This window comes from Palaemon carinicauda, chromosome 34 (assembly GCF_036898095.1).
Source record: "Palaemon carinicauda isolate YSFRI2023 chromosome 34, ASM3689809v2, whole genome shotgun sequence".
NCBI lineage: Eukaryota > Metazoa > Arthropoda > Malacostraca > Decapoda > Palaemonidae > Palaemon > Palaemon carinicauda.
Genome location: NC_090758.1, coordinates 77680889 through 77706689, shown reverse-complemented (window position 1 = coordinate 77706689; position 25801 = coordinate 77680889). Strand labels below are relative to the sequence as shown.

General features: G+C 40.8%; 1 protein-coding gene across 1 annotated transcript; it reads left to right on the top strand.

The window, feature by feature from the left end:
* On the top strand, positions 1-25448 carry LOC137626493 (putative phospholipase B-like 2). Its single transcript, XM_068357516.1, has 9 exons — positions 1-34; positions 2037-2218; positions 3886-3999; positions 5599-5734; positions 16109-16194; positions 20101-20283; positions 20754-20985; positions 21817-21968; positions 24149-25448. The coding sequence occupies exons 2-9, from the start codon at positions 2043-2045 to the stop codon at positions 24738-24740; spliced, it is 1671 nt and encodes a 556-aa protein (XP_068213617.1). The 5' UTR covers positions 1-34; positions 2037-2042; the 3' UTR covers positions 24741-25448.
* Positions 25449-25801: the final 353 nt, after the last annotated feature.

Genomic DNA, 25801 nt, shown 5'->3' with positions numbered 1-25801 from the left:
CGCAACAGCTGAGTCACCGGAGGAACTGCTTGTGGTAAAACCCTTCTTTATATCTTATTTAAATTATATTTTCTGTATCAATAAGATCTATTTATTACTTTAGGATGTTATATAAGGCTTTAGGCTTTGTTTATTAGGCTAAATTGTTGTTTACCGCTTGGTAAAATGTACATTAGACAGCGTTTGCTGTGGAGAAAGTCTATGGCAACATTCTTAAGGTTTTGATAAACTGTTGGCAAAGTTGTGTTAAGAATTTGGTTTATATCAGATATAAGGTATTTTATGGTAAAGTCTAACGTCATTTAAAATCTGTATTACATTTTTTACTTTGTAAAATTCTGTAGGCTTACCCCGGTCTTTCGTCTTGGTAAAGTTATCGAAACTGTATAACCTAACTTGGGTCATTTTAGTTTTAACCTGTAAGATATGAAATAGGTATTTTGTCAGACAGGGCTATTAACCCTAGGCTGTGATTAAAATGTAGGGTTATTGCTGCTTATTAGGAGAAAATGTGAATCTGGTAAAATTATAGTTACAGACGGGACAACATTTAGAAAAAAAATAAAAAAATTTAGTATTTCCTGTTGTTAATAATATACTTTCACTAAATTTAACCTTCATTTCAACAGCAAAACCCAAAATCCATTGTACCATTTCAAAATGGGGATAATTTTTAAGAAATCTAATGGTTATGGTTTTTGCTCGCGAAAAAAAGAACAAGCTCCTATATACTGACAAGTGATACTTACTGAGCTGCCCACGCTAACCCAATTGCTTATTATTTCTTAGATAATCAAGTTTTTATTTGCAGTGAAAATAAGTGTCTCGGAGAAAACGAACGTTTTATTATACTAAACACCTTTTTTTTGGTAGAAATGCTTTTCCTGTCTGTAACTATAATAAAACGTGATTTTTGCTAAAACTTAACTCGTGTACTTCGCCTGAATTCTAGAAACTTTGTATTTCCCCCAACTTAACCTAGCACTAATTGTCCTTTCTCATCTGCACCCTTTTATCAGAACTTATCGAGGATGCTGTGTTCTTGTACATATTACAGTATTTCAAAGTATTTTGTAACCTTAACGAGTAAATGCAAGATATTACAGTATTTCAAAGTATTTTGTAACCTTAAATGATAAAATTGCAACATAATACAGTATTTCAAAGTACAGTATTTTGTAAACTTAAACGATAAAATTGCAACATATTACAGTATTTCAAAGTATTTTGTAACCTTAAACGAGTAAATGCAAGATGTTACAGTATTTCAAAGTATTTTGTAACTTTAAACGATAAAATTGCAAGATATTACAGTATTTCAAAGTATTTTGTAACCTTAAACAATAAAATTGTAACATATTACAGTAGTTCAAAGTATTTTGTAACCTTACACAATTAAAATTGCAACATAATACAGTATTTCAAAGTATTTTACAACCTTAAACCATAATATTGTAACATATTACAGTAGTTCAAAGTATTTTGTAACCTTAAACGATAAAATTGCAACATATCACAGTATTTCAAAGTATTTTGTAACCTTAAACAATTAAAATTGCAACATAATACAGTATTTCAAAGTATTTTGTAACATTAAATGAGTAAATGCAAGATACAGTATTTCAAAGTATTTTGTAACCTTAAACAAATAAAATTGCAACATAATACAGTATTTCAACATATTTTGTAACCTTAAACAATTAAAATTGCAACATAATACAGTATTTCAACGTATTTTGTAACCTTAAACGATAAAATTGCAACGTATTACAGTATTTCAAAGTATTTTGTAACCATAATGTTATTACTGTTCTTAAAACATTTGATATTGTTTATTACTTCTCTTGTAGTTTATTTTTTTCTTACTTCCTTTCCTCATTGGGCTATTTTTCTCTGTTGGAGCACTTGAGCTTATAGCATCCTGCTTTTCCAACTAGGGTTGTACCTTAGCCAGTAATAATAATAATAATAATAATGATATTAATAATAATAAATGAATATATGAAACCTCATTTATGTCCTCCTTTGATTGACAGAACGTCATGTTGCATCATAAACTTCTGTTATGTCTGAAGCTGCTGATCACCTATTCTGTCGCCAACTCGTCCGGAGCAATCGTCAGCGTATCGTTTGACGGAGTTCAGTACCAGCACCATGTCGGGACCGTCGGTAATTGGGTTGCGCGGGGAAACTTCTCGGACAATACCTTCGTTGATGGGTGAGTGTCTCGTGCATGTTGAACGTATTTTACTAACTTACCTTTGGTTTTGAAATGCTAATTACTGTACCGCTTCCAACTAAGTTGGAAGGAGGTTATGTTTTACCCCTTATTTTTGTTTTTGTAAACATTTTCCTGGCCATAAGTTTAATCGTAATGAAAATTGTTGGGAATAACTGTTATGTAAAAATCGGGAAATTATTAACTTTAGGAAGGTCAAGGTCACGGTTAAGCAGAATGTCCAATTCACGCAATCAGCCATCAGTTTAGACATCGTTGTCACAGAGACTCCAAACTTGGTTCATATTTGAGTGTATGAAAATCCACGCCAATTAATACATATCAAGGTCAAGGGTAAGCAAAAGGTCGAGAAATAAGCTGCCTTGGCTGAGGTTTGCACTTAACTGAGTGCCCCTCTAGTTCATGATATGAAGTAATTGACATGTGAAAGATCTAGACCAGGGGTGGCCAACTTTTTATTTCCCATGCACCAATTTTTTTCACTTCCAATTCAGATGCACCACACAAACTTTAACCCATTTTCAATCCTCTAAGTATGGTGATTTGGACATATTTGGCGGTTATACATATACTCATTATATATATATATATATATATATATATATATATATATATATATATATATATATATTATTCGGTTTTGATGGTATGATTTTCAATACAATTAGACTAATATTATTGGAGAAAAATTTACTATTTTTTTTAATCAGGATTTTTGCTAATAAATCAAATAGTTTTTTATCAAATGATTTGAATCTTGTACAGTATATGATGAAGGTATTATATATGTCCAAACTCTAAAAAATATATAGAAAGGGTGTATTTTGAATAATTTAAAAAAAAAATGCAGAACATAGCAGACTGTCCTCTTAAACTCTTTTTGTATTCTTTTTTAGAAATCAGTATTATTATTAGCATTATCATTTTTTTTTTTTTAAGCAGGCATGTTTTTTCTTTTATTATCTCTGGGGTATATTGCGTCACTTGTAATGGTGTAATGCGCCACTGTTGGCGCATGCGCCATAGGTTGGCCACCCTTGATCTAGACTAATGTTGGTCCTGTTCTTAAAAGATTTTATTTTAATTATTCACAACTATTATTGTAATTTATTTCCTTTCTTCACTGGGCTATTTTACCCTGTTGGAGCCCTTGGACTTATAGCATCCTGCTTCTCCAACTAGGGTTGTAGCTTAGCTATTAGTAATAATTTCTGGAAGTTTGAGTGTCTTTTGATCTTACAACTTTTAAAAATTCAAAATTGTGTTTTCTTAAGTTTTTATAATTTCTTTAAAATGTCATGAAAAGTTTCATGTGATGGAATTATTCAAGAAATAATACTGTTGGTTTTTTTTAAAATTATATATAACTTTACTTTTCTCGTCCAAACATATGATTGATACACAGATGGGTAACTAGAAAAGGGTATTATTTTTTTTCCTCGTCACCAAATGTAAAAAAAGTCTATGATTCCGTCAAACATATTGTCATATCTGCTTAGTATGTATGAATTGATATTCGAGTAGTGATCAAATCTCTCTCTCTCTCTCTCTCTCTCTCTCTCTCTCTCTCTCTCTCTCTCTCTCTCTCTCTCTCTCTCTCTCACATATATATATGCTTACGATACTATGATGTCTCCATGTTCCAGGTGGGGATACCTGGAACTTGAAACCAACCCGGAATTTCCCGACACGGTGCAGGCCTACGCTGCCGGCTTCGCGGAAGGAGCTTCAACGAAGGATATGATTTATAAAGCGTACAGGTCTGTATCCTTTGTAGGTTTGCAGCTTTGTAAATCTAAAAGTATTTTGTGATTTTCAGTAGTTGATTCTTTAACCAGCAATAGGTGTTTTAAGATCTTTTGATTGGAAGATATTCACTATCTACAATTATCATGTACTGCTTGAAGAGCTTAGTGTATAATCCATGTTAACCCTTTTACCCCCAGGCTATTTGGAAATTTCCAACCCTTAACCCCCAGGGGTTATTTTTTTTTCAAGCACATTTTGCAGTATATTTATTTTTAATTGCTCTAACAGCCTTAATTTTCATCATAGAGAGGTTAGGTTGGTTTCATTCTCTTGGAAAATGTCTGAAGTTTCTCAAAAAATTATAAAAAATATGCAAAAAAAAAATTTAAATAGCAGTTTTTTGCAAGGACGTACCGGTACTTCCATGGGGGTAAAGGGATGAGTTTTGTGAAGCGTACCAGTACGTCCTTTAGGGGTAAAAGGGTTAAATGAGGGTTTATTATGAATTGAATAACGTTTGTGCATTAGGCCGAAGATATTTTATGTATATATAAATATAAACTACTCTAAGAACTCTCTTCTCCTGACAATTTTATTGAGACTTGCCTGTGATCTGTAGTTAAAGGCTAGTGGCATTAGGGAGATATCATAATTAATTGGCAGAGTCTTCAATTTGCAAACTTAACCCTTTTACTCCCAAAGGACGTACTGGTACGTTTCACAAAACTCATCCCTTTACCCCCATGGACGTACCGGTACGTCCTTGCAAAAAACTGCTATAAATTTTTTTTTCATATTTTTGATAATTTTTTGAGAAACTTCAGGCATTTTCCAAGAGAATGAGACCAACCTGACCTCTCTATGACAAAAATTAAGGCTGTTAGAGCAATTTAAAAAAATATACTGCCAAATGTGCTGGGGAAAAAATAACCCCTTGGGGGTTAAGAGTTGGAAATTTCCAAAGAGCCTGGGGGTTAAAGGGTTAATGGGTTCTAAGAATCTGTCTGTAAGTAAAATTTTGTTAAATTTTGTCCTAAGGTAGGCCACATAACTCGCATGCCTCTGATCTTCAGCTGCAGAAGTAAAAAATTAGTCCCATTTCATATTGAAAATGTCGACTTGCTTAATGCATGAGATTATATAATATTGTTTTTTTTTTTACACTATTTCATTATAAACGATACAATACCTGAGTTTTATTTCAGCTGCATTTGTTTGTATTTACAAATGTTTGTAAGTTAAGGACTTTGTATTTACAAGGGTTACCAGTTGGAAGATGTTAAATTTAGGGAATTATATGTATACAGTAAGTCCTTGCCATTTGCAAGATCTGGGCAAGAGGAATACCATCGAGTGTAGAATGCCCTCGAATATATGCTGCCTACCTTAATAACACTTTTAGATTCCTTATTCAATTATGTAATTAGAAAAAGCCCTTCTTATATTATTTCAGAAACTTTATACTTGTCACAATAGCTGTAAAAAAGCTTAAAACTTCCATTATCGTACCTTATTTGCTGCTCCTCATATAATAAAATTTGTATGTTTTAAACCCCAAAAATAGTAAGAAATAACTTCAGGTGAAATTAATTTAAATTCTAAATTTTTAGGAACACCCTTGAGGGATTCTGTCAGTGGAAGTCGGAAGAACTTTGCGACAACATAAGGAAATTCTTGGCCGAGAACATGCGATGGATGAAGTCCATGATAGCCTTGAAAGGAGATGAGTGTCCTGTGTGGCATAACGTAAGTGTTATTAGTCTTTGGGGAGGCGGTTTTACTACCAGCAGTCAATTTCTGTATGTTTTACTAATTCCCTTTGGTATCCAACTATCTGGCTACTCAATTGTTTAAAATTTTATACTTTACTTCGATTTTCCTTGCTCATTTGAGCACAGGTCTTTTAAGGTATCCTTATAAAGTTAGAAGCGACTCATTGGTTGGGTAAATCCATTTCTGGGCTCCGACCTGTGCCGCCCAGTGAAATGCTCCTTTTACATCATTTCTAAGGTAAAAACTGCTTCACTGGGCGGCACAGGTCTCTCGTCCAGAAATAGATTTTTCAATATTAAACCTACCCGATAATCATGTAGCTGTCAACTCCGTTGCCCGACAGAATTCTATGGAGGGATACGCCAGCTATCACAATACTAGAAGGGGGTGTACTTACCAGCGCCACCTGTGGCCAGGTACTATAGTACTTCTTGTTGACACCTCCTCAATTTTTCCTCTGTCGTGCTTCCGGCAAGACGTTCTGGGATACGCTTATGATCTTTGAGTATTTTCACGGCTAATTGGTGAAGTATTCTCTCAGATTTCGGCTGTCGCTTTACTGGAAACCTTCTTATATTAGCTAGATAGCTTTTATATAGTCCTGATTAACGGTTAACGATCTTTTGCTTGATTTTGGAACCCCCTTTGGCTAACTCTTTGGATTCAAGATGTCTGACATTTCGCAAGCCCCCTCCCATAGACGATGTAGGTCTTGTAATAGGCGTATTCCGAAGGCCTCGGTAGATCCTCACACCGCTTGTTCTGACTGTAGGGACAGGCCCTGTCAGTTAGAAAATCGATGTGAGGAATGCGCCGGACTTTCGGAACTTGAATTTGTCCGTCTTTTGAAATATTCAACTAAGTTAGAGAGAGGTAGAGTTAGGAGGAGTTCTTCTCACTCTTCACTTTTTTCCTCACCTCATGATCCCCTACCTTTTCCTACCCCTGTAGTGGCTACCCCCGAACCTACTATTTGCCCTCCGCCTGATATGTCTGTTGTTTTGCGTGCTATTCAGGCCTTAGGCGATAAAGTAGAGTCAGTGGTAAGTGATCATAAGTCTCTTATGGCCGAAGTCAAGGAGCTTAAGGTCAAGAGTGCAGTGGGTGGAATTAGTGCCAGTGCTGTGACGAGTGCTAGTGTCAGTGCAGTGCCAAGTGCTAGTGTCAGTGTCAGTGTGGTGCGTGAGGATACTTCTGTGCGAGCCAGTCGTCCTCCCAGTCCGGGACCTCTTGCAAGCTCCCAAGCCCAGGGGAGAAGCAATGTCGAAGGGCATAAGGGTTCGGCAGGCCTTGTTCGGCGCACAGAAGTATCCTCGGTGGTTGCGGGCGTGTCTTCCAAAGACCGTCACTCCCACCTGCAGACGATTGAGCCCGTCTTTTTCTCGTCCGCTGATCAACTGTCAGGGAAGAAACGTTGGACTCAGGTCTCGAGACCACTTAAACGCAGAGTCCAGTCCGCGAGTGCTCAGCCAGGCTGCAGTCATTGGCTCAGCTCTGACTCGCCGCAGTCATCAGTCGACTGCACTCCGCCCAAGAGGAGTAAGGTTCCGCCACAACAGAGCTCGACTGTTAAGGCTTTACCTCAGCCTACTGTAGTTTCTGCCGACCCCAAGTGGACTCTACTACAGTCCATGCAAGCACAGCTTTCGGACTTGATGCGTGAGTGTCGGGCTGAGAGTGTTGCGCCTCCGCCTCCGCCTACACTCCCTCCGCCTGCGCTCGCTCCGCCTGCGCTCGCTCCGCCTGATCGCAGCACCACCTGCCAGGCGTACGATGTTGAGCCACGTTCTGAGTTTGCTGCTCCCAGTGGTGTTCAGCCTCCGCCTTCCTTAAGGCAACCTTTACAATGGGATCAGGAGGATTATACCTCTCTTCCTCCGCCTCCACTTGCTGCTCCACCAGTGATGCAACACTCGGTTGAGGTACAACAACCTCTCCCGTCCATGAGTCAGTCTCCTCAGCTCTCGCTGCAGCGAGCTCAACCCTCCACAAGGCAAGCACCACAACACCTTAGCCTTGCGCCTCAGGAGCCTCAGCTTGCGAGACATTTACCTTGTTCTGCGCAGCCTCTACCTCATCGCGCTCCGCTCACTCCACAGGAACAGGAACTTGCTACTCCGCTTCCGCCAACCGCTCAGCAAGCGCAACCCTTGGGTTCAACCACTCATGCTAGGAGTCAGCCTCCTCCACCCATGCGCCTTCCTTCTGCTTCGTCTTTTATTCAGCCTTTGCAGTCTGAGCCTCAGGTTTTCCCTCAACAGTTACTTGAAGAGGAAACCACTAATATTGTTCCTACTCGTTCTGACTCTGCTGTTCAGCATTCTTGTCCGATCTCTTCGCTACACTCTGGTGATGAGGCTTCTGATGATGAGGCGGCACACCTGGATCCCTCGTCAGACGTGGATGAATCCAAGCCTTCTCCACAGTTTATTGACTTTCGTAAGGTCTTGGCTCTGCTTAGGGAGGTTTACCCAGACCACTTTGTCTCTGCTATTCCCCGCTCTCCGCCATCTGAGTTTTCGCTGGGCATACAGCAAGCTAAGTCCACCTATACTAAGCTAGTCCTAGCAAGGTCCTCTAAGAGAGCGTTAAGGATCTTAGGGGAGTGGCTGCAGACTAAGCAACACCTTGGCAAAACTTCTTTCATGTTCCCTCCGACTAAGCTCACTTCGAAAGCGAGCGTTTGGTATGCCACAGGAGAAGCACCAGGCTTGGGAGTACCTGCCTCTGCCCAGGCTGACTTCTCAAGTCTGGTAGACTCGCCTCGGAGAACTGCAATGAGGCGCTCTAAGGTTTGCTGGACCTTCTCAGACCTTGATCACTTACTGAAGGGAGTATTTAGAGCATTTGAGATGTTCAACTTTCTAGACTGGTGCCTGGGGGCCCTCAGCAAGAAGACCTCCCCTGCGGACAAGGATTCTGCCATGCTATTAATGTCCTGCATGGATAAGGCCATTAGGGATGGATCTGGTGAGCTTGCGTCGATGTTTGTATCAGGGGTTCTGAAGAAAAGGGAACAGCTGTGTACCTTCCTTTCCTCCAGCATTACACCTTGTCAAAGGTCACAACTCCTTTTTGCTCCGCTCTCGAAGTTCCTCTTCCCCGAAGAGCTGGTTAAGGACTTGTCTGCTGCCCTGATACAAAAGGACATACACGATCTTGTAGCCTCATCGGCTCGTAAGTCTAAGGTTGCTACCTCAGTCCCCAGGACTTATCGCTCCCCAGTGGCTGATACCCCTGCTACGAGGTTCATACCGCCCTTTCGTGGTAGAGCCCCCAGCCGAGGAAGCTCCCGTCCAGACTCTTCCAGGAGCAAGTCTAGGAAAGGCTCCAAAACATCTAAAGGAAAAAACTGACTCTCCGCATCTCCAGACAGCAGTAGGAGCCAGACTCAAGATCTTCTGGCAAGCCTGGGAGAAGAGAGGTGCAGACGCCCAGTCTGTCAGTTGGCTGAGGGACGGTTACAGGATTCCATTCTGCCTCAAACCACCTCTGACCACATCTCCCATCAACCTCTCTCCCAACTACAAAGAAGAGGACAAGAGGCTAGCTTTGCACCAGGAGGTGTCGCTACTTGTGCAGAAGAAGGCAGTGGTTATAGTCCGGGACTATCAATCCCCGGGCTTCTACAACCGTCTCTTTCTTGTGGCCAAGAAGACAGGAGGTTGGAGACCGGTGCTGGACGTCAGCGCGCTCAACGCGTATGTCACCAAGCAGACGTTCACGATGGAGACGACGAAGTCGGTCCTAGCAGCGGTCAGGCAGGAGGACTGGATGGTCTCGTTGGACTTGAAAGATGCCTACTTTCACGTTCCTATTCATCCAGACTCCCAACCTTTCCTGAGATTCGTTTTTGGAAAGGTTGTCTACCAATTCCAAGCCCTGTGTTTTGGCCTAAGCACAGCTCCTATGGTGTTCACTCATCTGATGAGGAATATAGCAAAATTCCTACACTTATCGGACATCAGAGCCTCCCTCTACTTAGACGACTGGCTGTTGAGAGCCTCCACGAGTCGTCGCTGTCTGGAGAATCTCAACTGGACTTTGGACTTAATCAGAGAACTGGGTCTGTTAGTCAACATAGAAAAGTCTCAGCTCATTCCCTCCCAATCCATTGTGTACCTGGGAATGGAGATTCGGAGTCAGGATTTTCGGGCTTTTCCATCGGCCCCCAGGATAAGCCAAGCCCTAGAGTGCATCATGAGCATGCTGAAGAGGAGCAGTTGCTCGGTGAGACAGTGGATGAGTCTCACAGGGACCCTTTCATCACTGGCCCTGTTCGTCGAGCTAGGGAGACTCCACCTCCGCCCTCTTCAATTCCATCTTGCAGCTCATTGGGACAAGGGTTCGACTCTCGAAGCAGTCTCTATCCCAATCACCCAAGAGATGAAGACCACTCTCCTGTGGTGGAAGAACAATCTCCTTCTCAGGGAGGGCCTATCGTTGGCTATTCAGACCCCCAATCTTCATCTCTTCTCAGATGCATCGGACTCGGGCTGGGGTGCGACCTTGAACGGACGGGAATGCTCGGGAACGTGGAACGAGGAACAGGGATTACTCCACATCAACTGCAAGGAGCTACTAGCAGTTCATTTAGCCCTGCTGAACTTCAAATCCCTCCTGCTAGGCAAAGTGGTGGAGGTGAACTCAGACAACACCACAGCCTTGGCTTACATCTCCAAGCAAGGAGGGACCCATTCGAGGAGCCTATACGAGATCGCAAGGGACCTCCTCATTTGGTCAAGAGGTCTAAACCTCACTCTGGTCACGAGGTTCATTCAGGGCAATATGAACGTCTCAGCAGATCGCCTAAGCAGAAGGAATCAGGTCATTCCCACGGAATGGACCCTCCACAAGAGTGTGTGCAACAGACTTTGGACCTTGTGGGGTCAACCTACCATAGATCTGTTTGCCACCTCCATAACCAAGAGACTTCCGCTATACTGTTCCCCTGTTCCAGACCCTGCAGCAGTTCATGTGGATGCTTTTCTACTGAACTGGTCCCATCTCGACCTTTACGCATTCCCACCGTTCAAGATAATAAACAAAGTTCTGCAGAAATTCATCTCGCACGAAGGGACACGGCTGACGCTGGTTGCTCCCCTTTGGCCTGCAAGAGAATGGTTCACAGAGGTACTTCAATGGCTAGTCGACATCCCCAGGACTCTACCTCTAAGAGTGGACCTTCTACGTCAACCTCACGTAGACAGGTTGCACCCAAACCTCCACGCTCTTCGGCTGACTGCCTTCAGACTGTCGAAAGATTCGCTAGAGCTAGAGGCTTTTCGAAGGAGGCAGCCAGTGCGATTGCCAGAGCAAGAAGGGTTTCCACTCGTAGAGTCTACCAATCTAAGTGGGAAGTCTTCCGGAGCTGGTGTAGAGCCAATTCAATATCCTCTACCAATACCTCTGTGACCCAAATAGCTGACTTCCTTCTACATCTTAGGAATGAGAGATCCCTTTCAGCCCCTACGATTAAAGGGTATAGGAGTATGTTGGCTTCAGTTCTCCGCCACAGAGGTTTGGACCTTTCTTCCAACAAGGACCTTCAAGACATTCTTAAGTCTTTTGAGACGTCTAAAGAGCGTCGTCTATCCACTCCAGGCTGGAACCTAGACGTAGTCTTAAGGTTCCTTATGTCACCTAGGTTCGAACCTCTCCAGTCAGCTTCCTTCAAGGACCTTACCCTCAAGACTCTTTTTCTCGTCTGCCTTGCAACAGCTAAGAGAGTCAGTGAGGTTCATGCCTTCAGCAAGAACATTGGTTTCACGACCGAATCTGCAACATGTTCTTTTCAGCTCGGATTCCTAGCAAAGAACGAACTTCCTTCACGTCCTTGGCCTAGATCGTTTGAAATACCTAGCCTCTCCAACATGGTAGGTAACGAACTAGAGAGAGTTCTTTGCCCTGTCAGAGCTCTCAAGTATTATCTTAAGAGGTCTAAACCTATTCGAGGACAGTCAGAAGCCTTATGGTGTGCCATCAAGAAACCTTCGAGGCCCATGTCCAAGAACGGGGTTTCGTATTATATAAGGCTTCTGATTAGAGAAGCCCATTCTCACTTAAAGGAGGAAGACCTTGCATTGCTGAAGGTAAGGACCCACGAAGTAAGAGCCGTAGCTACTTCGATGGCCTTTAATAAAAACCGTTCTCTGCAGAGCATAATGGATGCAACCTATTGGAGGAGCAAGTCAGTGTTTGCATCATTTTATCTTAAAGATGTCCAGTCTCTTTACGAGAACTGCTACACCCTGGGACCATTCGTAGCAGCGAGTGCAGTAGTAGGTGAGGGCTCAGCCACTACATTCCCTTAATCCCATAACCTTTTTTTAACCTTTCTCTTGAATGCTTTTATTGTTGTTTTTATGGTTGTTACGGTAGGCTAAGAAGCCTTCCGCATCCTTTTGATTTGGCGGGTGGTCTATTCATTCTTGAGAAGCGCCTGGGTTAGAGGTTTTGTAGAGGTCCTTTAGTAGGGGTTGCAACCCTATATACTTTAGCACCTTTGGGTTGATTCAGCCTCCAAGAGGAACGCTGCGCTCAGTAAGGAAGACGAACTTAAAAAAGAGGCAGAGTAACGGTTCAATTCGACTTCCTTACCAGGTACTTATTATTTCATTGTTATTTGAGATAACTGTTATATGAAATATGGGATACTTAGCTATCCTTTAATCTTGTACACTGGTTTTCACCCACCCCCCTGGGTGTGAATCAGCTACATGATTATCGGGTAAGTTTAATATTGAAAAATGTTATTTTTATTAGTAAAATAAATTTTTGAATATACTTACCCGATAATCATGATTTAATCGACCCTCCCTTCCTCCCCATAGAGAACCAGTGGACCGAGGAAAAATTGAGGAGGTGTCAACAAGAAGTACTATAGTACCTGGCCACAGGTGGCGCTGGTAAGTACACCCCCTTCTAGTATTGTGATAGCTGGCGTATCCCTCCATAGAATTCTGTCGGGCAACGGAGTTGACAGCTACATGATTATCGGGTAAGTATATTCAAAAATTTATTTTACTAATAAAAATAACATTTTTCCTTCGTCAAAATCCCTTTATTGGTCTTCTTCTTTTCCACCATTACCCGTGCACTAAGGGGTCGGTTGTCTGACGCGACCTCTCCAATGCCTTCTTTCAAAGGCATCCTCTTCCAATAAACTTCTTCTCTCCATATCATCCTTCACCTTATCTCGCCATTTAATTCTCTGCTTCCCTCTCGTTCTTCACCGCCTAAACAGGTTCCTCCCAAACCCTCCTCACTCCCTCCCCAAAATCCATCCTCAACACATGCCCACACTACCTCAGTCGTGACAATCCTATCACTCTTGTTGTAAGTTGTAATATGCCTGCTATTCTCCTCATCAAGTTTCTCTATGTTACAGCCCTGCAATAACAGTATAATATCTGAGTTATCAAACTGATATTAACCCTTTTACCCCCAGGCGCTTTGGAAATTTCCAACCCTTAACCCCCAAGGGGTCATTTTTTCCCCAGCACATTTTGCAGTATATTTTTTAAAAATTACTCTAACAGCCTTAATTTTTGTCATAGAGAGGTCAGGTTGGTCTCATTCTCTTGGAAAATACCTAAAGTTTCTCAAAAAAATATAGAAAATATGCAAAAAGAATTGTAAGTAGCAGTTTTTTGCAAGGACGTACTGGTACGTCCATGGGGGTAAAGGGATGTGTTTTGTGAAACGTACCAGTACGTCCTTTGGGGGTAAAAGGGTTAAAAGGCTTCTGTAAGATTTTATTTAGCCCACTGGGCACATCAGCCTTTCCCCTCATGCAGTTAGACACGATGAGGTCCAAAATATTCCTGTATTCTTTTTTTTTATGATTTTCTGGGAGGAACGTAGAGAGTAGAGGTCCCCTTTTTTGTTTTTGTTTCATTTGTTGATGTTGGCTACCCCCCAAAATGGGGGGAAGTGCCTTGGTATATGTATGTATGTATGATTTTCTGGGCCACCTCCTCGTAAGTCTTGCCCTGTTGCTTTCATATCTACTACTACTTTAGGATAAGTTGTTTCTTCATCCCTTCCAATCCTATAAGATTTACCTCGATCCTTTGAGATCTTGTTCTACTTCTCGCTGTAAGACATTTTGCCTTTCTATAACCTTCTTGTTCATACTAATAGTGTGTTCAGCCATACCTCGGCCATGAATATCAGTGTTCTGTATTCCCCAGGAATATGTTTATTTAGCTTGATGTTTATACAAAATAGGGATGTTGTAGTCCATTGAAAATGTCCCTGTCTCACAATTTGTGAGCTGGGGGGTTGAGCCCCTTTCATGCCTGATTGTTTCGAGTAGTTTCTGCAACCACACCATCCTTGCGAGCTATGGAAGATGGTGTCATCTCATTCGCTTACATCTGACTGTACACGCAAAGAACAGTTCTTTATAATGTTTTCTTTTATATTATTTTCCATGTTGAGAGAAAGGAAAATGGCTGTCTGCTAAAGAAGGTGATGAATGCAAGAGTTGATGGGATAAGTACAAGAGGAAGGCCAAGGTTTGGGTGGATGGATGGAGTGAAGAAAGCTCTGGGTGATAGGAGGATAGATGTGAGAGAGGCAAGAGAGCGTGCTAGAAATAGGAATGAATGGCGAGCGATTGTGACGCAGTTCCGGTAGGCCCTGCTGCTTCCTCCGGTGCCTTAGATGACCGCGGAGGTAGCAGCAGTAGGGGATTCAGCATTATGAAGCTTCATCTGTGGTGGATAACGGGGGAGGGTGGGCTGTGGCACCCTAGCAGTACCAGCTGAACTCGGTTGAGTCCCTTGTCAGGCTGGGAGGAACGTAGAGAGTAGAGGTCCCCTTTTTGTTTTGTTTCATTTGTTGATGTTGGCTACCCCCCAAAATTGGGGGAAGTGCCTTGGTATATGTGTGTATGTATTATAATTATTATTATTATACTGTAATTATTGATATTATTATTATTATTTCTTTATTCTTTACTTCTCATATTTAGTTTGTTTCATTTCCTCACTGGACTATTTTTCCCTGTTGGAGCCCTCGGCCACATAACATCCTGCTCTTGCAACTAGGGTTGTAGCTCAGCTAATAATGATAATGATATTTCAGTCTATTTTCTCAGTAGCTCGAATAATTATCTTTTCTGTATTACTGCCTTCTGTCAGTAATTGTGAAAACGTCATTCTTCATGGTTGGGAAATCAAAATCAGAAGTCCAAGTCGAGTATTTAATGCATGAGGTTTTCTATATTACTGGCAAAACGCAGTAATGCAGAAAAGAAGATTATTCGAGCTATTGAGAAAGTAGACTGAAATATTAATGCTATTGAGGAAGACATTGTTTTCAGTCAAACTTGCCTTATAGAGGGTCTTCTACCAAAATCTAAATAATACTAATAATGTTTCTTAGGATGGAAGTTAAAGTATTACAATAGATTATATGTTCTCATAGTCTATAATAACAGTTATTGTATGTAATGGTAGTCCTTAGAAAATGATACTTTTATCAAGGAAGTTATACTTTAATCTTGAGAGACCTGCGAGATGAATAATAGTACAGTAAGCATTTCTATTAACTATATCCTAACCATATAAGCTGTTAATTAATTTTGCTATATATATCCTTACTTTTATTACCATTCTATTTATCAAGGCTCTTTCCCCAATTTTGTGGGGTAGCTGACATAAGAAAAGGAACAAAAGGGAATTTTTCTGCCTCCTCTTTAACGTCTCTCTGGAATGAAAATTACAGGAGAGAGGGTTCCCAGTCCTCTCATCCTGTCCCTTTTAGTCTCCCCATACGACATACAGGGATACGTTGGCGATATTATATTATTATTATTATTATTAAAGGTCAAGCTACAACCCTAGTTGGAAAACCAAGATGCTATAAGCCCAAGGGCTCCAACAGGGAAAAAATAGCCGAGTGAGGAAAGGAAGTAAGGAAATAGATAAGCTACAAGAGGGTTAATAAATAATCAAGATAAAATATTTCAAGAACAGTAACAACATTAAATTAGATCTTTTATATATAAATTATAAAAACTTCAAAAATCAAGAGGAAGAGAAATAAGATAAAACAGCGAGCCCAAGTGTACCCTCAAGCAAGAGAAACTCTAATTCAAGACAGTGGAAGGCCATGGTACAGTGGCTATGGCACTACCCAAGACTAGAGAACGATGGTTTGATTTTGGAGTGTCCTTCTCCTAGAGGAGCTGCTTACTATAGCTAAAGAGTCTCTTCTACCTTTACCAAGAGGAAAGTAGCCACTGAACAGTGACATTGACGATGACATTATAATTGTTGTTATGCTTCCACGGCATTGTTAAATTCTACCGCTTATAGATATTCCTCTCTATCCCAGGTTGGACTGATTTTGGCACAACTAAGTGGCGTCGCTGATGGGTACAACAAGACTGGAGGACATCCTATGGAAGAGGATGCCATTTTGTAAGTGTTTTTGATCACTTTTTTTATTTGATTGTACACAGTTCTTCATACTGCTATATTTTGTAGAAAACAATAGCTCTAAGTCGTTTTATGCCTTATCATTAGAAATGATTAAACTCTCGTGTAAAATTATTTTGCGTAGCCTTCAGTGACATCAAATTGCTGTGGAGTTAACCCTTTTACCCCCAGGCTATTTGGAAATTTCCAACCCTTAACCCCCAGGGGGTTATTTTTTTCCCCAGCACATTTTGCATTATATTTTTTTTAAATTACTCTAACAGCCTTAATTTTTGTCATAGAGAGGTCAGGTTGGTCTCATTCTTTTGGAAAATGCCTGAATTTTCTCAAAAAAAATTATAAAAAATATGAAAAAAAAAAATCTTTTATAGCATTTTTTTGCAAGGACGTACCGGTACGTCCATGGGGGTAAAGGGATGGCTTTTGTGAAACGTACCAGTACGTCCTTTGGGGGTAAAAGGGTTAATAGAAATGTTAAAACTCGCGTAAAATTGTTTTGCGTAGCCTGCAATGACATCAAATATGCTGTGGAGTTAATACTAACTTCAATAAACACAATATCATCAGCCAAATGTAGCTAACCTTGAGAGGACTGATGTTACCATATATTTTCTGACATCAGTCCCACGTACGTGATAGCTTATTTTGACAATTTAGTTTTTATACAAAAAAACATTACAGTACATTGTGAAGTCCTGTAATTTTGGGCCTTGTAATGGGAGAACTAACAGATTTTCAAATCTGGCATAAACTGTGATGGCATCTTCCTCTTGTGCTGGGTCCTACCTTCATACTGGTCCATTTTATTTCATGTGTGTATAGCAGTACCAGCTGAACTCGGTTGAGTCCCTGGTTAGGCTGGAGGAACGTAGAGAGTAGAGGTCCCCTTTTTTGTTTTGTTTCATTGTTGGTGTCGGCTACCCCCCAAAATTGGGGGAAGTGCCTGGGTATATGTATATGTATGTATAGCTGTGAATAAAAAAACTTGACCCTCTACTGATTGGACATATTTTTTATCTAGATTTATGTCTTTATTAATGTTTTGGAGAACCCGAAGGATTCTGCTTTTCCTTCTTGAGGTAAATCCAGAAAAAAACCAGCGAAATCACACACAAGGTAAAATACGGTTATCAAATTGCGTGCTAGATAAGGAGTGACGTCACTGGCGTGGGATTGCTAGTAGTTGTGGGATGTTGAACGGCACCTCACTGTTCGGGGATTTTGACAGGAGATATCTAAATGGTGCGAGGCCTCTGGTTGTGATTTATCACGCCCCAGTATTATATATCGACACCTTATATAGGTGAGTGAGCTGGGTTCAACCTGGCATCCCTATGCAATTTTTTCTCTGGTAATATATAGCAGTTATATACCTTAGAAATGGTGCTAAAGGAGCATTTCACTGGGCGACACGGGTCTCTTGCCCAGAAATAGATTTTTCCTTCGTCAAAATCCCTTTTTTCTCCTGAAAATTTCGTTAAAAAGTAAATGTAATTTCCAAGGACTGGAAGAAAAGAAATAGCTGGATGCATATGCTTAGAGATGTCTAAGAAGTTGTGGAAAAGGGAGATAGGTTAGGACCTAGTCCTGATGGGAGTTGAGGAAGACAGACTAGAAAATAGCAGAAAGAACTCATTTCTCGACTAACTCCATTTTTGGGCAGATATAAAAATGTATATGATATATACATACATACTTATGCCAAGGCACTTCCCCCAATTTTAGGGGGTAGCCGACATCAAACAAATGAAACAAAACAAAAGAGGGGACATCTCCTCTCTATGTTCCTCTCAGCCTGACAAGGGACTCAACCGAGTTCAGCTGGTACTGCTAGGGTGGCACAGCCCACCCTCCCACATTATCCACCACAGATGAAGCTTCATAATGCTGAATCCCCTACTGCTGCTACCTCCGCGGTCATCCAAGGCACCGGAGGAAGCAGCAGGGCCTACCGGAACTGCGTCACAATCGCTCGCCATTCATTCCTATTTCTAGCACGCTCTCTTGCCTCTCTCACATCTATCCTCCTATCACCCAGAGCTTCCTTCACTCCATCCATCCACCCAAACCTTGGCCTTCCTCTTGTTTATGATGAAGAGGATTATTTTTCATAAGCCTTAGATTAATCTCCGGTCTGCTCTTTAGTTTCTTTAGCAAGAATTGTTTGTTGAAATGTCTTACTTCCAGCTTGATGTAAGTTACTGCATGAGCTTATCTCAGTAGGTTTTATGATGGCTGCTGAAATATATGGATTCTTTAGAGGACTTCCGCCTTCCGTATTTGTCTGTCTGTTTGGCCAGTGACGATGAACGCTTACCAACTCTGCTGCTATTCTAACCGTTCTGAACTTCCGAAATATATGCCCGAAGAAAAGTTCTTTTTCTTTTAGGTGCTGTTATTTTAGGATAAGACATTGTGTAATCTCGAAGACCTTTTGCATGTTTATAAGGAACTAATGAACTAATTATCACTATATATATGGAGTAGGTTAGCCAAGGCACCAGCAGCCCATTGAAATACTGCCACTAGAGAGTTATTGTGTTTTTTGGCTGGCCAGATATTAGTATGTTGGACCCCTCTTTGGCTACGGCTGAATAGTCTGGCATATTTATACATTCTCCTCTTTCCTCATACACCAGACAATACTAAGATAACTGAAAAAACACTTTTCCACTCAAGGGGTTAACTACTGCACCGTAATTGTTCAGTGGCCACTTTCCTCTTGGTAAGGATAGAAGAGACTCTTTAGCTACGGTAAGCAGCTCTTCTAGAGGGACACTCCAAAAGCCATAGCCTCTGTACCTTGGTCTTCCACTGTCTTGGGTAAGAGTTTTCTTGCTTGAGGGTACACTCGGGCACACTATTTTATCTGTTTCCCTATTTCCTATCCTCACTGGGCTGTTTTCCCTGTTGAAGAACTTGGGCTTATATCATGTTTGAGGCCCTGGGCTTTTTTCATCCTGCTTTTCAAACTAGGGTTGTAGCTTAGGTAATAATAATTATAATAATGATATAACTGAACACAGTATTCCAAACAGGTCTGATGAGCTATTAGTTTTAGTGTTACATTTCATGGCGAGTAACCAAACTGTGTAGGAGGAGATGGCGGTGATGGTGGGTGGTGTTAAACACAGGAAATTACTGCGCAGTAAGGGTGTGGCTTGGTGCACTTCTTCAGAGTGAGTTGTACCAGTGATTCCTGTGTTCAACTGTACCAAACTAAGTTAATTTTAAGATGGTTGTTTGGGAGAAGTTAAACTTGCCTGAATTCATGTAATTAAATGGAATTCTTAAACAATCAGTGTTGGTTTTAACATATAAGCCTTTTAGCTTCTCATATCCCTAACTGGGATACACCTCCGGTCCTTGGACGAAGTCAAGGAGTGGGACGAGGACTTCCAAAACCACCTGTCGCCTTTCTCCCCACTCGTTTTAATCCTTTTACCCCCAAAGGACGTACTGGTACGTTTCACAAAAGCCATCCCTTTACCCCCATGGACGTACCGGTACGTCCTTGCAAAAAAATGCTATAGAAATTTTTTTTTTCAGATTTTTGATAATTTTTTGAGAAAATTCAGGCATTTTCGAAGAGAATGAGACCAACCTGACCTCTCTATGACAAAAATTAAGGCTGTTAGAGCAATTAAAAAAAATATACTGCAAAATGTGCTGGGAAAAAAATAACCCCCTGGGGGTTAAGGGTTGGAAATTTCCAAATAGCCTGGGGGTAAAAGGGTTAACTAGCCCTTCGGTATTTAGCTTGTCGGCACTAACTTCATACCATATTATTAAAAGGTTCAAGTCTATAAGAAATGCTTTATGAAACTTATTTTTCCAATTATTATTACCCGAGTATTTACTTCAATGTGCGTACCATTCTATTCATAGGTGGTTGAACTTGATGGGTGACATTGAGGACCTGGAGACGGCCCTCGATCCAAAACTGCATAACATGAGCGTGGAGGATTGGGTCAATTCTGGACGCACCGTCAAGGATGGCCATTGCTCTGCCTTGATAAAACTCCTGCCCGGCAACATAGATCTTTACGTGTCGCACGTGACTTGGAACACGTAAGAAGGCGGTTTTGTTCGTGTTTTTTGTATTTTTAAATGATTACTCTTTTCAAAATAGATTACTGTAAACAGATGGCCAAGTTACTGATTTATACTAGATTGAGAGATGATAATTTAAGAAAAATAAATTGAAGACGGCAGTATGTGTAAACCATTTGAAATTAAATGATAATCCATTGCCAATACCACATAGTATTCTAGAAGTTTTATTCCAGCTGTGACCAAGCTGTGGAATAATCTTCCTAATCAGGTAGTACAGTAGTTGAATTATTGGAACTTAAAAAGATTTTAAGTTAAACAGGCTGACATAAGTCTCTTTATAGATAATTTATTTTAATTGTTCATTGCTTCTCTTGTAGTTTATTTCCTTTCCTCACTGGACTATATTTCACTTTGGAGCCCTTGAGCTAATAGCATCTTGCTCTTCCAACTAGGGTTGTAGCTTAGCTAATAATAATCATTCGCAGATATCAGTCCATGCTGCGCATCCAGAAGAAATACAAATTCCCTTTCCGTCGAACTGGATCCTCCGACGCCTCCGATATCAATCCTGGCCACACCGTGTCCTTTTCTTCGTACCCAGCGATGCTAGTCTCTGGGGATGACTTCCACGTCCTGTCCTCGGGCTTGGTGTCTTTGGAGACCACTATCGGCAACAGCAACCCGGCTCTTTGGAAGAACGTCACATCAACGGGAGAGGTTTGTGTCCAGAAATCTACAAGTCTATATGAATTCTTTTATATAATTATGAATATGATGTTGAGGTGGTTTGGCCATGTTGAGAGAATGGAAAATGGCTGTCTGCTAAAGAAGGGGATGAATGCAAGAGTTGATGGGAGAAGTACAAGAGGAAGGCCAAGGTTTGGGGGGATGGAGTGAAGGAAGCTCTGGGTGATAGGAGGATAGATGTGAGCGAGGCAAGAGAGCGTGCTAGAAATAGGAATGAATGGCGAGCGATTGTGACACAGTTTCGGTAGGCTCTGCTGCTGCTTCCTCCGGTCGCCTTGGATGACCGTGGAGGTAGCAGCAGTAGGGGATTCAGCGTTATGAAGCTTCATCTGTGGTGGATAATGGGGGAGGGTGGGCTGTGACACTTTAGCAGTACCAGCCGAACTCGGTCGAGTCCCTTGTTAGGCTGGCAGAAGCGTAGAGAGGAAAGGTCCCCTTTAATTTTTCATTTGTTTGATGTCGGCTACCCCCCGAAATTGGGGGAAGTGCCTTGGTACATGTATATAATCATGTTTATTAGTTATTTCTATGTATGTCTTTGCTGTTCTTTTTTGAAATATTATTGGTTAAATGTTTTCTTATGCTATTTGAATGGCTAAAGTGGGCTTCACTGCTCATGGTATGCTTGTAATAAATTTTATACAAACATCGTCTTAGCTTTTATTTGTGTTTCTAAATATTATAATACTGTATACTGTACAAACCTATTTATAGCCTCATTGTATTTTGTCTTCTTACATGAAGCTCACTTGCTAATTGGAAATTTTAATGACATCAATTTTATCGCGCGTCAATTCGCAGATAATGGAGTGGATCCGTACGATCGTAGCCAACCGCCTCGCCACGGACGGCAAGAGCTGGTCGGACTTCTTCTCGATGCACAACAGCGGCACATACAACAACCAGTGGATGGTGCTGGACTACAAACTCTTCAAACCTGGAAAACGTTTACAGTAAGACATTTCAACTTAGCCTCCCGTTTACCAGTTCGTTTTTAAACTCTTCGAACCTGGAAAGCGTTTACACCGTTTACCGGTTCGTTTTTAAACTCTTCGAACCTGGAAAGCGTTTACAGTAAGACATTTCGACCTCGTCTCCCGTTTACCAGTTTGTTTTTAAACTCTTCAAACCTGGAAAGCGTTTACAGTAAGACATTTCGACCTCGTCTCCCGTTTACCAGTTCGTTTTTAAACTCTTCAAACCTGGAAAGCGTTTACAGTAAGACATTTCGACCTCGTCTCCCGTTTACCAGTTCGTTTTTAAACTCTTCAAACCTGGAAAGCGTTTACAGTAAGACGTCTCGACCTCGTCTCCCGTTTACCAGTTCGTTTTTAAACTCTTCAAACCTGGAAAGCGTTTACAGTAAGACGTCTCGACCTCGTCTCCCGTTTACCAGTTCGTTTTTAAACTCTTCCAACCTGGAAAGCGTTTACAGTAAGACGTCTCAACCTCGTCTCCCGTTTACCAGTTCGTTTTTAAACTCTTCCAACCTGGAAAGCGTTTACAGTAAGACGTCTCAACCTCGTCTCCCGTTTACCAGTTCGTTTTTAAACTCTTCCAACCTGGAAAGCGTTTACAGTAAGACGTCTCAACCTCGTCTCCCGTTTACCAGTTCGTTTTTAAACTCTTCCAACCTGGAAAGCGTTTACAGTAAGACGTCTCAACCTCGTCTCCCGTTTACCAGTTCGTTTTTAAACTCTTCCAACCTGGAAAGCGTTTACAGTAAGACGTCTCAACCTCGTCTCCCGTTTACCAGTTCGTTTTTAAACTCTTCCAACCTGGAAAGCGTTTACAGTAAGACGTCTCAACCTCGTCTCCCGTTTACCAGTTCGTTTTTAAACTCTTCCAACCTGGAAAGCGTTTACAGTAAGACGTCTCAACCTCGTCTCCCGTTTACCAGTTCGTTTTTAAACTCTTCCAACCTGGAAAGCGTTTACAGTAAGACGTCTCAACCTCGTCTCCCATTTACCAGTTTGTTTTTACGTATGGTAGAACTCGCTGCGCCAGTTTGTTTTTTACTTACAGTAGAACTCGCTGCTCCTTTTAGCGACAGAGTTGGTTTGATTCATGTCTTCCTAAGTAGAAAGATTGTAGAACTGAAAGTTACATAAAAATAGACATAGAAAGAAAGTGAATTTACTTTGGTGTGAGGATTTGAGGATTAAGATTTATTTCCATCTATGAAAAGGTGATGTCTCACAGGATGTAGATACAGGAGAGGGGGTTCCCAGCCCCCTCGTCCCGTCCCTTTTAGTCGCCTCTTACGACACGCAGGGATAACGTTGGCGCTATTCTAATTGTTTTTATGCCCCCGCGGCCACAGGGGGCTGGGAGGAACGTAGAGAGTAGAGGTCCCCTTTTTTGTTTTGTTTCATTTGTTGATGTCGGCTACCCCCCAAGATTGGGGGAAGTGCCTTGGTAATGTATGTATGTATGAAAAGGTGAATAATTTAAATAAATATAAAATATAAAGTAAAAAGAAATATACATTTTCAAATTAACAATGAAGATGAAACCCTGTTGCAGAATTTGAACTCAATCTCCCTCTAAATATCGGTGCAAACTCGCACCGAGTCTATCATTATTTTTCATACTGTAGTCCACGACTCTTACTTTTCACTTGTTTTGATTTCGACTCCCTTTGCTGGATATGAGGGATTTAAGTCTTAAAATTCTCAATGTCATCTTTTATATTGGTTAATTTTTTATTTAGAAATTTATTATTCACAAAAGAAAATAAAATATTTTAATTTTCCCTTTAGGATCATTTAGTGCGACTTATTATTTCACATTGTCGTTAGTCATGCTGTATGTGAAGGTCTTATGAGGCAACTTTATATCTGTTAATCATTGTAATTGTAAAAGGGATTTTCAATAATTGAAAATTTATGAATTACAGAAATTTTTTTTTATCATTTAATGTTTGTTTATTGGAGATTTTACATCATAAATTGAATAGTTGAATATTCAGGAGTTGACTTTGAAAAACATCTCATTTCACTCAATATGCTGATTTTAAGGTAGTTATGTATAGTCTTATTATGATTTATTAGACTCTAAGACAAAGAGTTTTAAAATAAAAGATTTTAGTACTGGTAACTAATACATTTCTTGGCTCTTGTCATAATTTCAGGCCAAATACTCTTTGGGTACTTGAACAGATCCCAGGTTTCATCGCAACAGGGGACCAGTCTCAACTCCTCCACTCTCAGAAGTACTGGCCGAGTTACAACGTCCCTTTCTACGAGTCCGTGTTCAACAAGAGCGGCATCCCCGCTCTGGTCGCCAAGTACGGAGACTGGTTCACCTACGACAAGACGCCGAGAGCCCTCATATTCAAGCGGGACCAAGCCTCCGTCAAAAACATCGTTACCATGATCCGCCTGATGCGCTACAACGACTTCAAGAACGACCCCCTCTCGCGCTGCAACTGCACGCCGCCCTACAGCGCGGAGAACGCCATATCGGCCAGGTGCGACCTGAACCCGAAGAACGGGACGTACCCCTTCGGAGCGCTGGGTCACAGGTCCCACGGAGCGACCGACGTGAAGATGACGACGTCCAAGATGGCGAGCAAGTTGCAGTTCCTGGCTGCCAACGGCCCCACGTTCGATCAGCAGCCGGTTTTCCGCTGGAGCGAGCAAGATTTTGCCAACGATACGCCTCATTACGGACATCCTGATGAATGGAAGTTCCCTGTTGTCGGACACAGGTGGTTGTGGTAAAGTTAAATACTATGGTTGTGATCTCTAATGTTTATTTTTCTAAAGAGGTCTTAAATGGCTGCAGTAGATCTGTTCAGCCACTTTGAACTATTTGTGTGGTGAAAGGTCACAAGTAGTAGTGATGAAATTACCAAAATATCCTCACATTTTCTTTAAAAAAATACCTCGAGTGAAGTCATAAAATTACTCAATCATTTTGTAGTTTTCCATGATTTGTTTTTAAAGATCAAAGAGGTATTGCAAAAGTTATGTAACTATTTTTTTTATAATATTGATGCAGTAAACATCACAACTTTTTTAAATATAGCCATAAGAACAAAGAAACTATTATTTTTAGTTCATAGTTGGCCTTGGCAGTGTTATGGTCCACAATTTTTTATCTTATTTCTTTCGTATTGGAGTAGTCAATAATGGCTGTGGTCACATTTTTATAGAATTTTTCTTATTAGATGTATTAAGAATTTTGAATTACCCCATAATGATCTATTTTTAAAATAAATTAAGCTTATCGTAAGGTTTTAATTACAGGCGCTGCATTGATTTTAACTTTTCAAATGAAATTCAAAGAATTATGCAAGACGTATTTTGCAAAGTTTATATTTTCAATTTATCAGCGAGGTCATGTTCATAACTGGAATTTTTAGATAACACATTGCAGTGTATATTTTTGGCATCAGAAATAGTTTGAATAAATATTTTGTTGAATAGCCTTGAAGTATTATTTAACCCTTTTACGCCCAGGTTCTTTGGAAATTTACAACCCTTAACCCCCAAGGGGTTATAGTATTTTTTTCCCAGCACATTTTGCAGTATATTTTTTTTAAATTGCTCTAACAGCCTTAATTTTTGTCATAGAGAGGTCAGGTTGGTCTCATTCTCTTGGAAAATGCCTGAATCTTTTCAAAAAATTATCAAAAATATGAAAAAAAAAAAATTTACAGCATTTCTTTGCAAGGACGTACTGGTGCGTCCATGGGGGTAAAGGGATGGCTTTTGGGAAACGTACCAGTACGTCCTTTGGGGGTAAAAGGGTGAACATAGAGACCACCATCATATTTAAG